Source organism: Lepisma saccharinum, chromosome 2 (assembly GCF_977018435.1).
Source record: "Lepisma saccharinum chromosome 2, izLepSacc3.1, whole genome shotgun sequence".
Lineage (NCBI taxonomy): Eukaryota > Metazoa > Arthropoda > Insecta > Zygentoma > Lepismatidae > Lepisma > Lepisma saccharinum.
In genome coordinates, this window is record NC_139230.1 from 128,027,656 (window position 1) to 128,039,899 (window position 12,244).

At 38.1% G+C, this 12,244-nt stretch overlaps 1 protein-coding gene across 2 annotated transcripts in view; it reads left to right on the top strand.

The window, feature by feature from the left end:
- The window catches only part of LOC145984494 (lens epithelium-derived growth factor-like), a 72,257-nt gene that overhangs the window by 31,161 nt on the left and 28,852 nt on the right, over positions 1-12,244 (top strand). For both annotated transcript variants that reach the window (XM_083118151.1, XM_083118152.1), the window contains exons 3-4: positions 2,872-2,937; positions 4,387-4,513. In XM_083118151.1, the coding sequence (XP_082974277.1) occupies positions 2,872-2,937; positions 4,387-4,513 (193 nt within the window). The remainder of the gene's footprint in view (positions 1-2,871; positions 2,938-4,386; positions 4,514-12,244) is intronic.

Sequence of the window (12,244 nt, forward strand, 5' to 3'; positions counted from 1 at the left end):
GACGAGTCTCTTTTAGTCGATGTTCAGTCTCTTTTTATGTCTAAGCTTCCAATAAACATCTCCCTTTCAGTGCACTGATCAATCAAGAAGGGTATTTCCAAGGAAGGAACAGATTTCCTTTTTACACAACTGCAATGAAGAAGTGAACAATGAACACACTTACACGTTGCTATATCAAACAAAGTTGTATTAGCAGTGTTCTGAAATTCAGTCACTTTAGAAGCATTCGATGGCCTCTTTAACGACTTCTGAAGCTGACGGATTTGTGAATGATACTCCAATATTCGGGCTATGATTCTCCGTTCACTTAAGACAGCTTCTCCACTAATCGAAGCTTTGTTCGAAATCTGGATTACTTTACGGGCAACTAACTTAGCTATTTCTTTTGCAGATGGATCCTTCTTAGAATCGAGCTCTCTTTTAATCTTCTATCTCTCCCACACAAGAAAGTTTAAGGACAGAAGCCACAGTCGGCAACTGCACTTCATCAAGTTCCTGTAGTACTCCAATTATGTCGTGAACAAAATCACTGGATCTCAAACTTGTCTTCTTGGTCGTTGATCCACGATAATGAACCACTGACGCACGTTCCACTTCCAAACACTACAGTCAATATAACTTAACGAAATCAAGTCACTTTTAGTAGTAAATGAAACACAATACCAATAACTAATACTTCCACTTAAAATAGTTTCACTAGAGTATAAGAACGATTGATGTTAAAACTGAAAACAAACAATGTACTTCTGAGTGCAAGGAACTATCCACAACCAGACCACGCAATCACTCTGGCAGCATTGAGACTGATACTAATCTGTTGTTGATATTTGCAACTTGGGCGAGTCCATTATGCATTGCAGCGAGGGAGTTGGGTTCATTCACCCACCTCCCCTGTAGCTCAGACTTCGCAGCAAAGTAGACTTTACTTTTGTTTTTCTTTCTGATAACACTTTCGTAGCAATAACATGGGGACGTAGTTATTAAGGAATATTATGCTAGGCGTGAGAAGAAAAGATTTTCAGATAATTTATTTAGCCGGTGAGTAATGAGCTAAACTCGGGCATGATCAGTGTAAAAAATTATTGCTTCGCACACTTCAAACACAAAATATATCTTAAAAAAAATATTTGACTAATAAAAATTATGCAAACCTAATATATCCGTACAAGAAAGCTCTTGTATCCAATTCAAGTCACGTAAAATAAAAGTCCATTAAGCCTATTTTTCGCAAATTTTGGTTTAAGTTTAGGCCTTAAGTATGCCTAAAGAGGTCCGGCAATGCTCATTATTATTATTTCTAGCATTATTTACATCATTTAGAGTTGATCTACATGCAAAATACCATCACTAGGGAAAAAAAAAATTTTAAAAAATTTTTCACTGAAACTTTTTCAATTTTTTTCAAACTTTAAGTATGATGCGACACCTGAAGACATGCACCGATCGAACTGAAATTTTGCACATGTAATATTGAGCCAATTTGCCCAAAAATTAGCACTAGCCGTAAGCCAATTTTTTAAAGAAAGTGTCTAGCCTCAACGACTTCTTCTGACAGACTTTCCATAGTCCTTCAATGGTGCAGGGTCTCCTGTGAGACAAGGCTCGTTTCAGTAGGTCGAAGGCACAAAAGTCCATTGGCGAGGTATCATTTGACTTCACTGGAATGTATGTGAAAGAAATGGCATGAATTCTAGTTTCTTCTGCCATTTGTTGGAGGAAGAGGCGAGTTGAGCTAAATGTGTGACTTGACGCCTTGTCTTGATGCACCCACACATGATTCTGATCCCTCCCGTAGTGATGCCAAAACTTTCCTTACATTCAGTGAACCATCTTTGAAAGTCCCTCGCACCTGTCGATGGATAAAAAATTGCACATGGCTTGTGACAGTCATCAAGATAATCATATGCCTCGTCCAATGTAACAACGAACTTCCACTTTTCACCTGACAGGTGCCGCTCATAAAGCCTTCGGCAGTTGGGGCAATGTTCCTGGATGTGTTTTCGCAAGAGCTTATGAACATGCCCCTTGCATCACTTTTCCAAACCCAAATCGTGGTCAATGATGGTGTGCACTGTCTTCAGTGATGTTTGTAACCGGTTTGCGATGCTTCTGTGTGTGGCTGGATGCTCTCTGGTGACCAGCACCCCGGTGTCCTGAATTGTAGCTGGTGTGCAGCTAGTGGCAGGCCGAGGGTTGGCCTGTTTCTGCCCCACACAAATCATCCCACGCCTTGCCTTACCTGCCCCTTTCAACACCCGTGATATGCAGCTTTTGGACAGTTTTTTAATGGCACTATAACTGTAGTTTACGTAGGAAAGTGCAATTATGTAACCCTCCTAAGATGCACTGATTTTCAGTGGCATTCTTCCTGATATGCAATGACTACACCTGTCACGCACAGTCAACAGTCCAACGTGCCCACATGACTGGCAGCTTCGTTCTGTTCCTGCTTGGTGGTGCTGCACAAGGTGTGAAATTTCGTCACCATAGATTGGAAACAACCTCTGTATTTTTGAAAAACATTGAACAAACTCATTTTTCTTCAATACCAAGTGTAGTTTAACACCACAACTTCATTATTAGCATGTTAAGACACTGCAGAATGTTCCAAAAATTTATTATGAAGTAACCAGAAACCGTCAGGGAACTTGTTTTCTCCAAAATATGTAGGAACCCTGTCATAGATTCTTACAAAGTTCTTTTTAATCTACTTTTCTGTGAAAACTAGATATTAATGAAGTTTACTCCTTGCATTGATTTTTTGTTTTGTTTCGAAATTTGCTAGAATGCAGTGCCTCTTACTGTAAGATCTATTATGTGGGAGTGATACTTGGCCATGAGTGTAGATACAACTTCATTTATTTCTTGCAGGTCCTGTTTACTTCAAAGACAGAGAAGATACAAGTCAAAGCAAGTTTCGTTTATCGTAAATTCAAGGTGAGTGTACATACATTCCTATTAGATTCATTGGAACAAATTCGAGCTGTATGAAAGCACAGTGAGATATGCTGAGTGTCCCTTAGGTTAGGAACACATCACTTTAATACATAAATTACAATTTGTGTGCGCTTATGTGTATAAAGTAAAAATAGTGAAGAGGAAACACTCAACAGACACTAGAAAAACTAAAATTTTTGTGGCCATAATCGGTACTGTCAGTGTTAGAAGAATAGGCGAAAACAGAAATTAGGGACCTGCAGCATTGATAGGTATAGATCGAAGATGTAGAAGTATAGAAAAACACCAGGCAGCTTGAAAACTTGTGGTGGCTTGAGGTGGGGTCAGGGGGGTGGGTTGGGAAAGGTAAAGAGAGGATTGGGGGTTGGTGTTTAAGATGGGTGTGGTTGAGAAAGTTACTGGGTGACCTTGTTCAAGCCAGGGGTGTGGTTGCACTCGTGGCTGATGTGTAGGCCCTGTCCCATCTTTTGCTTACTGAGGTGTTTGTACATTGGAGTAAAAGGTGGATGATTGCTACCTGGAACCAGTCATTGCAAGGGATGTTGTGATGACATTGAAAACAACAGTCAAGTCCAGTTTGTGGGTGGAGGCACAGTGGTTGTTGATTCTGGGGTTGAGGGCAGTGGAGGTTACCCCCACAGATGCTCCATTTGGGGATGTAGATTAGGTTTGAGGTGTGGCAGCACTGTTTGTAGTGGGGGTGAATTTACCAGTGGCGATGTGAATCTGGAGGGTGTGAGAAGTGATGAGAATGAACCAAGAGTTGCACCTAGGATGGTTGCATTTGTGGGTAGAGGATGTTGGTTGTTTGGTGAAGGGGTGTTGTTTACCAGAATGTTTTGGGTTGGGAGGAAGGTAGTGTGAAAACAACTGTGGGGTTGTTGGAAAAGATGTTTCTGCTTGTGGGATCACTTTGGAGAATGGGGAGGAGGTAGCATAGCATGTGCTTGATTTTGTTGACTTGGGGGTGATATTGGATAATGAATACTGGAGGCAGGTTTCTTAGTGCCGATGTATGAGGCAGCTCGGGATATTTATCTGGTGTCCAGAGTATATGGGCCAGTTTGTAAGACAGTATACTGGCCTGTAATTAGGTGGTGACAGATTTGAAAAATTGGAAAGAAAGTGAGAGAATTTCAATGGTTAGATAAATTATTTACATGTATTTTTTTATATATTTATTTAATGCTTTTATTTCACAAAGCAAATTCTTCATATTTGTATGAGACACACAAATGCTTCTATTTTCATATGTGGGTAAGAAACTCGTTCTGTTAGCTTACTTCTTTGTGTAGGGCACACTTTGTATCATTTAAATCCTCAGGCAAGAAAATGTGAAGGACTTAACATTACTATGTTAATAAGTTAAATATGCAGTTGATATTGCTAGAATTTATTCAATACATGCTTAATTTTTGGTTCTTCCAGTCTTTATTTACCGTGCCTGAAGGGAAAAAATTCCGGCAAGTCTTTGAAGAAAAAGTCTCAGAGTTCCGTAATGTAACAAGAGAGATGAAACCAGACGAGGTCTCTTCACTACTGTTTGATCCAACAGGTACCTTTATAATCATTTAATTTCCTTTATTAAAGTAGCAGATAAGGGAATGAAATGGAGTATTGGGGGGGAATTTTTTAACTTAGTGCTCATGTAGAGGATAAGACTTTGTGTGGAATTTGCTAGATTTGCTTTGAGCAAATGTTTGGAAATGTAATGTCCAAGGGAAATTTATGTCATTGTCATTTCTATTGCCACTATTAGGATGTTGTGACATACTGGTGAAAGTGTAAGAAAGAGGTCACTTGTTCAGTGGAGGCATATTGCACAGTAGTACAGATTGCACTTACACTGTAAGTCCTGCCTTAATTAGCCTATCTGAGCATAACATAAAACTTCTTTTTCTTCATATGGACTACAACTCTATATCAGTCTTGGCCTGCTCAATGATATTTCATCCACTCTCTTCTAACTTGCACACATCTTTTCCAATTCTTTATCATCATTGTTTTCAGATCTTCCAGTACAGTGGTGGAAAAAAGTTCTTCCCCATAAGACTTTAATGGCAGTAAATAATGCCAGAAGGGTAGGCAACACACACTGCACATTTAGGTGATTGAGTGATTCTGTCTGTCTCAAGAGCAACTCGTCTTTCATGCAATAGCCAACAGACACAGGAAATGTAGGAAAGTCATGTGATTTGTGAGGTGGAATATTATTCTTCAGAAAATCGCCTTTTCTCAAGCCAGGTCGCAGAACCGACAAGAGCTACACATTATATGTCCGAAAATGATTAGCCTAAAAACATTCAAAGAAACACTGAAGTAGTTCTTGCCTTAATTACATAGGCTACTATACTATATGTGCCGCAGTAGCTCAGTCGTTAGGGCGTTTTATTACCATGCGAGAGATCTGGGTTCAATCACTGATGGGAGAGAATCTGGATTTTGTCCACTTGTTCAAGCGGCTCTGATGCCCACCCAGTGTCATATAAAGTGGGTATATGGAGGAAACTCAGGGGCGTATAGGCGACCAGGGGCATGTTGATGATCAGATCATCCCCACCTTCGGTCTGATGAAGAATGCGTGGGGCCTTAACTCCACACCCCCTACACACCTTCATGGCTTGGTGCAAAGCACAAGGTAGCACTTTGCTTTTTAATATACTGGAACAGAACTTTCCAATCTCTACGTGGACTTTCTTCCAAGTTCCGTAGGGATGTGCATAGGCTCCAATTTATCTTGACGCAATTCATACATGTTATATTTCGTTAAACAACGGCTGATATCCTGTGTGTGTGTAATTCAAACATATGAGATGATCCTTTTCACACTACTCAATTCTCCAATTTTTCGTATCAGAAATAAATGTCAGTTTCACACACTGAAAAAGTAGCACTCTCTACATCTTAGCATGCAAATATCTAGTCTCAAAGTAATGTGTGGAGAGAGAAAAATTAACGACCTGTAACGCGCTCTGGAAATTTCGTAGGTTTTCTTCCAATTTCAACTGATATTCATTAACAATCCCAACATTGACTAAAGAATAGCTTAGTCGTTCTGCTACTTTCATTCTTCTCTTACCCTTTTCGATGGCGCAATGGTAGCATCGTCACCTTGCAATCAAGGAGTCCCTGGTTCGATACCCGGTGGAGTCACATAGTGGTTCGGATCCCACTTTAAACTGTAGGTGCAGTCTTAATAGTAAAAATAAAACTCATTGTAACTCTCTACAAAGCCAGAGGATCCAGGTTTGAAATCTGTTGAGGCTTAAATGTAGTATTGCATTCGAATCACGCCCCATCATCTTCATCTTCGTGATTATTGTAAGATTTACGAAATGGGACTCAAAGTAACTCAAACAGAAGCTTGGAATCAATGTGAATATTGGTTACATTGGATACGTGGTAGAATTGTCTTAAAAATTACTTCCTGTGATGCAATAGGTTTTTGATTAGAGACTATTTGTGTATCTGATAAATATGTCTTCTGTGATGTATATCTGTAATGACTGTAATACATATCATTGTTGTGAACAATAAGTAGTTTCACGTTCACCACACTCTTCGGTTGTTAAGAAATCGTAAGGAAGAAGAATCTCTAAATTTCCAGTTTCACATCTTAATGAAACTTTAACGTAAGTTCAGTGTAGGTCACAAAAGATAATACATATTGTCATGATATCTTTTAAACATCACAAAATCTAATTCCAATAGAAAATGATACTACTCCTTACGTTCCTGTAAATGTTCACCATTAGTCTGGCAAAAAAAAAGTAACGAAGATTTCAGTGTTTCCTTGAGCAGAGATAAGACGCGTGCTTTTGGCAAGCTCAAACTCCTTCGATCAGTCACCTTGACTGGCAGAGTGACTCACAGCAGGCCTGTGCTCATTCCAGTGTGCGTATAAAACAGGTATTTTATTTTGTTCGTTCCAATCCACAGTTATATAAAGCTAACATTCCAACATTTTCATAAAATTTGTAGTAAACAAGTTGTATACATTATGGTTTTTTCTCCAGTGTTTTGTTGCCTGCTATTTACAAGTAGGAGATGGGGGTTTTTGAAGACATTTCTGAACCCAAAGGTCGAGCATGGAAGAAAAAGTCATGTAAGGATTGGAGGTAGGTAATAACAAGGAAATAGAAGTTGAAGGAAATGTTAAAAAAAATGATATTGCAAATTGAATAAAAACAGTTTTCATGATAGGGCCTTCCCAATGGTGCAGTGGTAGCTTTGACGCTTTGTAACGAAGGGGTCCCGGGTTCGATTCCCGGTGGAGGCACATAGTGGTTCAGATCATACTTTAAACTGTAGGTCCAGTCCCAATTAGACTTACTGTGCATAAAGTGGACTTAAAACACCAAATCAATCAATCAAGTTTCCATGATACATAGGGCTATCAGATCACTCTTCAGCAAATGTTGGACATGAACTGATTTGCAGTAAATATAATAGGTTACTAGGACATATTAGCATATAACAAGAATATGACACATTTTCAGCTCAAAACTTAATGTTCAAGTTAATTGTTGAGTACAAAATTCCCCAACTTCTGATTACTAGCGCGGCTGTATGTGATTTCAACTTTTGTATGCAAGACTGAAAGTTTTTCATCGAGACTGGGCCAAGAAGGGAAAACAATCCATGAATTTGGGAAGGAAAAAGTTTACAATTTCGTAAACAAAGTCAGGAAGTTCTTGGTTATTGAAATGTAAAAGACTTCTACCTAACACTTGGAAAAACCAGAATTGTGTGCCTTATTTCTCCAAGGACTGTTTATGTAATTTCTGGAATGAAACTTGTTACTTCGAACAATTTACCGACACCTATAGTATCGATAAAACTTCACAAAGTAAGCATTTTTATACATATATCCAGACTTTTCCGGATCTAGAAAATCGGGAAGTAATTTCTGAGTTGGGATTGGATTTTCTTTTTCAAACATCCAGTAGCAATCGTGCACAATCTTTGTTTTGAGCATACTTCTCCAAGGAACCACGTTATCTTAGACTTCCGTCTGATTTTCTGTTTCTCCTTCTAATTTGTAGTTACGTGTTCCCAAAATATAAGACATTTGTGTTTTTTTCAAATTCCTTCCGGAGGCCACACACAACTCAAAAATGTAGGACACGTCCGGAAATAAGAATGCTTCTTATAGCCCCTTTTTATTTTCTTATTTAGCATATTTTTCTGTCACCTTTTGCTAATCGCGACGATGAAGATGGTTGATATGATGAAATAGATGAAGGGGCACTCGCAAAGAACACCCCTACCGAGATTCAAACCCAGGACATCAGACATAATAGCACTGTGCTAACCAGTCCATCACGGTCTGAATTCTTATAGCCTTAATCATTCCACGAGAATTTTTCCTGTCTTGAACTACACACGAATCACAAAGAATCACAGTTCACACACTAACCGTCAAAAAACATATGCATGTGAAAATGCAGTATAATATTTTTTTAGGTAGTTGTGATTGATTGTTGTATATTAAAGAAATACATTAGTGACAAAATGACGGAAGTAGAGGAACAACTCCAATGAAACAACCATGCGTTTTGGAGAATTTGCATTTCTTGCTGAACAAGGTTCCGAGTTTGTGTCCAGACCAAAATGGGTTCATTGTGTATGTTCATTCATGTGTTTAATATAATCATAAATCATCGTCATGAATAATTAAACTACAGAGGAAGAAAACTGAAGCAATTACTAATAAAAGCAATACAAAGCAAATTTGATCTTAAAGCCCTAGCTTTTCGCCACATATTCCATCACGGGGACTGGCACTTTACGTACACGCTTCGTACAATTGGATGATATCACGATTACATAATATATGTGCATGAATCATGCAGCTACTTAACTGGACCCTCTCCCCCCCCAAATTCCCATTTTATTACTAAATTCTAAATTATCATAATATCACATAGTTTGTCTATTCATAATGTGCGCCACTTTCATGCACTTTGTGGATTGGTTGGTTGTTTAAATTAATGTTGCATTAATCAACATCAGGCTAATTGCGGTAGAGAAAGTGGAGGGAAATTGACAATGAAGCAGAACGAGGTGGGCCTTGGTTCTCGATTAAAGAAACTCTTTCTACATGCAACTGAGTCGCTGCGTGAAATGGCTGAAAATGTCATTTATTAATTTCTTAATTTTGCATATTTTATATTGCTTTTCTAGCACTTGTGTCAACTAAGGTGATGAGGATGATTAATGAAGTTATGATATGGATGATAGGACATGATGCCTTACACAAAATTCTAAGTTAGGACTAATGAATATTGATTCGTCTTATGATTTGTCAAGTAGTTGTTTTAACTCTAATCTTTTTCAAAGAATTTTGGAATGACAGCATGTGTTGCACGGTGATGATTTGATGAAAACCACCACTTCAGTGAACTTTCTTGACAATGACTCTAATATCAGTAAACAGAACATTTCCTTATGAGTAGCTGTTATTAAGAAACCAATTCCTGAAACTTTTTCTGGAGGTCACGGCACCCAACTGTTGTTTGTCATGGCTGGCCCTGAGGGTATGACCACATATAGATTACCTTTGTCTGTTGTATGACTCATGCTGCTGTCAATACTCAATCGTTCCCAAGCAGACAGGTTCACCAGGCAAACCTGAGCGACAATTTTGTTATTTTGGTTGCATAGACAACAGGCTTTGCGATGTTACGATATCGTAGTTCATGTGGCCCACAAACTACTTTCTCTGATTGTACATCATCTTACCACTTAATGTTTGGCCTTTCTTTTGGTCTTGTTCAGATTGGCTTCCTTGAGGTTATTTTCTTCGTTACTCTGTTTTGCTGCATTCTTTCTGTGTGTTCTATCTATGCAATTCTTCTAGCTTTTATTTCTCTTACAATATTTTTGAGTTTGATCAACAACTTGTTTGTTTTTATTCTTCATACTTCATTGTCAATTTTAGTCGGGTGAAAAATTTTCCACATTATCTTTCTTTCAAAGATCAACAGTCTTTGTTCAATCTGATTTTCTAGTACCAAGGTTTCACAACCATGTGTCACGTGTCACCATTGGTTTTAGAATGGTATTATGTAGTCTTAACTTCTAATGCTTTCATAACAGTTTTGATGTAAATAGGAATTATGTGCACAATATGCTTTATTCCTTGTTGTAACTCTCTCCTCTATTTCTTCTACAGTATTATTTTAGTTTACTATTGCTCCAAGAGAAGAGCCATGGTGGTCTAGTTGGTAGGGCATCTGACTGCCATGCGGGAGACCCAGGTTCCAATCCCAGGGTGGGTGATCTAAGGTTGGAATTTTTCCACACTTGTCCCCATATCTGGGACTTACTCAGACTCAAATCAATGGGTACCTGGGGACAGCCCTTGGGTGTAAAAGTGGCCATGGCACGGTGCTGGTCACATCACCTTGAAAATTGCCAAGATCAAGAATATGTGGGACCCTACTCCCACGTCCCCTAAAATGTGCCTTCATTGCATGATGCTGTATTCACAGGGAACTTACTATAACTCCAAGATATTTGAAAGAATTAAAATTTTTAATTTCTGCCCCTTCTTGTAAAATTATCTGATATCCTACTTGTTTTCTTGAACATCTCGTATATTTTGATTTGATGAATTTATAATTAGGCCTGGTTCTTCAGAATCTTTCTTTAATTTCATGAAAGTATCTATCATGGCTTGATGTGTTCTAGAGAATATTAGCACGTTATCAGCATATATACATACAGACTGGCACACAAAAACCCCCATTTTCTTCTTGGATAACAACTATATGATAAAGAAGCTTTCAGTTAAACATATGTCACACACAAGGTTACACTTTGGGAGAATGCACTACTGCAATACATGCTCAATATCACCACCATTGTTATTGGTAACCCAGTGAACATGAGTTCCGTAATTTCATTGCAAGCTTGAACCATAAGTCTTCTCAGTTCCATTAAATCTTCAGATAATCTTTTCCACACCATCCAAATGAAAGTGTGCCTCATCATAGAACCAAATGTTGTTCAGTGTTGCATTGTTATCCTCATTGTTGTTGATTTTACATTTTTCAGGGGATCGTACCAGAAAGACTTAAAATGTGGAAAAATGTAAAATCGAAAAAAAAAATTATAACATTTTCCTATGTTGGGTCCATCTAGATTTAATGTACAGTCCCTACCAAAAGTTTTAAGACCACCAACTTTTTTCATATATATGAATCCTGACTGAAAGTTTTTGGTACAAATATGGAGTGAAATTGTGTGGAAGTAATATAGTGTGTGAGGCATATATTGCCAAAAAATATTGGTATATGTCTTGTAGTTCTTGAGATATGAAAGTGGAAAATCAAATTTCTTAACTGAAAATTTGAGCATTTTTAAGTACAGATGAATGTGTATACACGTAACAGTCGTTATGACAGTACTTAATTTTTTCCAGTTTTGTGGAACATGAACGAAGGTTTTGGCACAAGAAAAAATGAAAAAATCTCGTGTTTTATATTCTTTTTTCTAAAATTCGCAAAATAAAAAAAATACAACGAAAACTGAGAGGTCTTCAGATAACAATATCTTCCTCAGCGACTGCACTAGAGTAAACAAATTTTATCAGTCATTAGTTGAAATGTGTGTCAATAGATGGCACAGAAAAACATATCTAGAGTAGGAGCATTGTGGAGGTCCAAACCTGTTTTTGTTACGCTTGATAATAAACTGGCTGTTTGAATCGCAATCTACTTGATAATGGGGAAAAAAAGTCTCTGCACGTGGTCATGAAATTGCAAATAATTGGTATGTACAGATGCAATAGGTCTCATAGAGAAATTGCAGTTGCATTGAATGTGAGTAAAAGCTGCGTGGCGAACACAATAGACAAATTCAAGCAGCAAGGTACAGTGGTTGATATACCATGCTGCGACTGCCCCAGGGTAATGTCTGTACACAAGGACCGAATTATCGCGAGACTTGCCACATGTCAGCAGCAGCAATGGCTTTGATTCAAGTGAGGGAAATCCCATTGTTGCCTTGGCCAGCATCAAGTACGGACCTGAAGCCTATAGAAAACAGCCAAGGAATGTCCAGGAACTTTGTGAACAGATCTCCGAAGTATGGAATGAGATTACTCCCCAAGAATGCCAGAAATTGGTCCACAGCATGAGAAAATGTGTGCAAATGTACTTGAAACTTAAAGGTGGACCTATTGACTATTAAAATTTCACACTTCATTCACCTGATTTCAGGAGAATTGTATGTTTCCAAGTATATTTTCAAAGTTCAAATTTAATGATTTTACAAATTG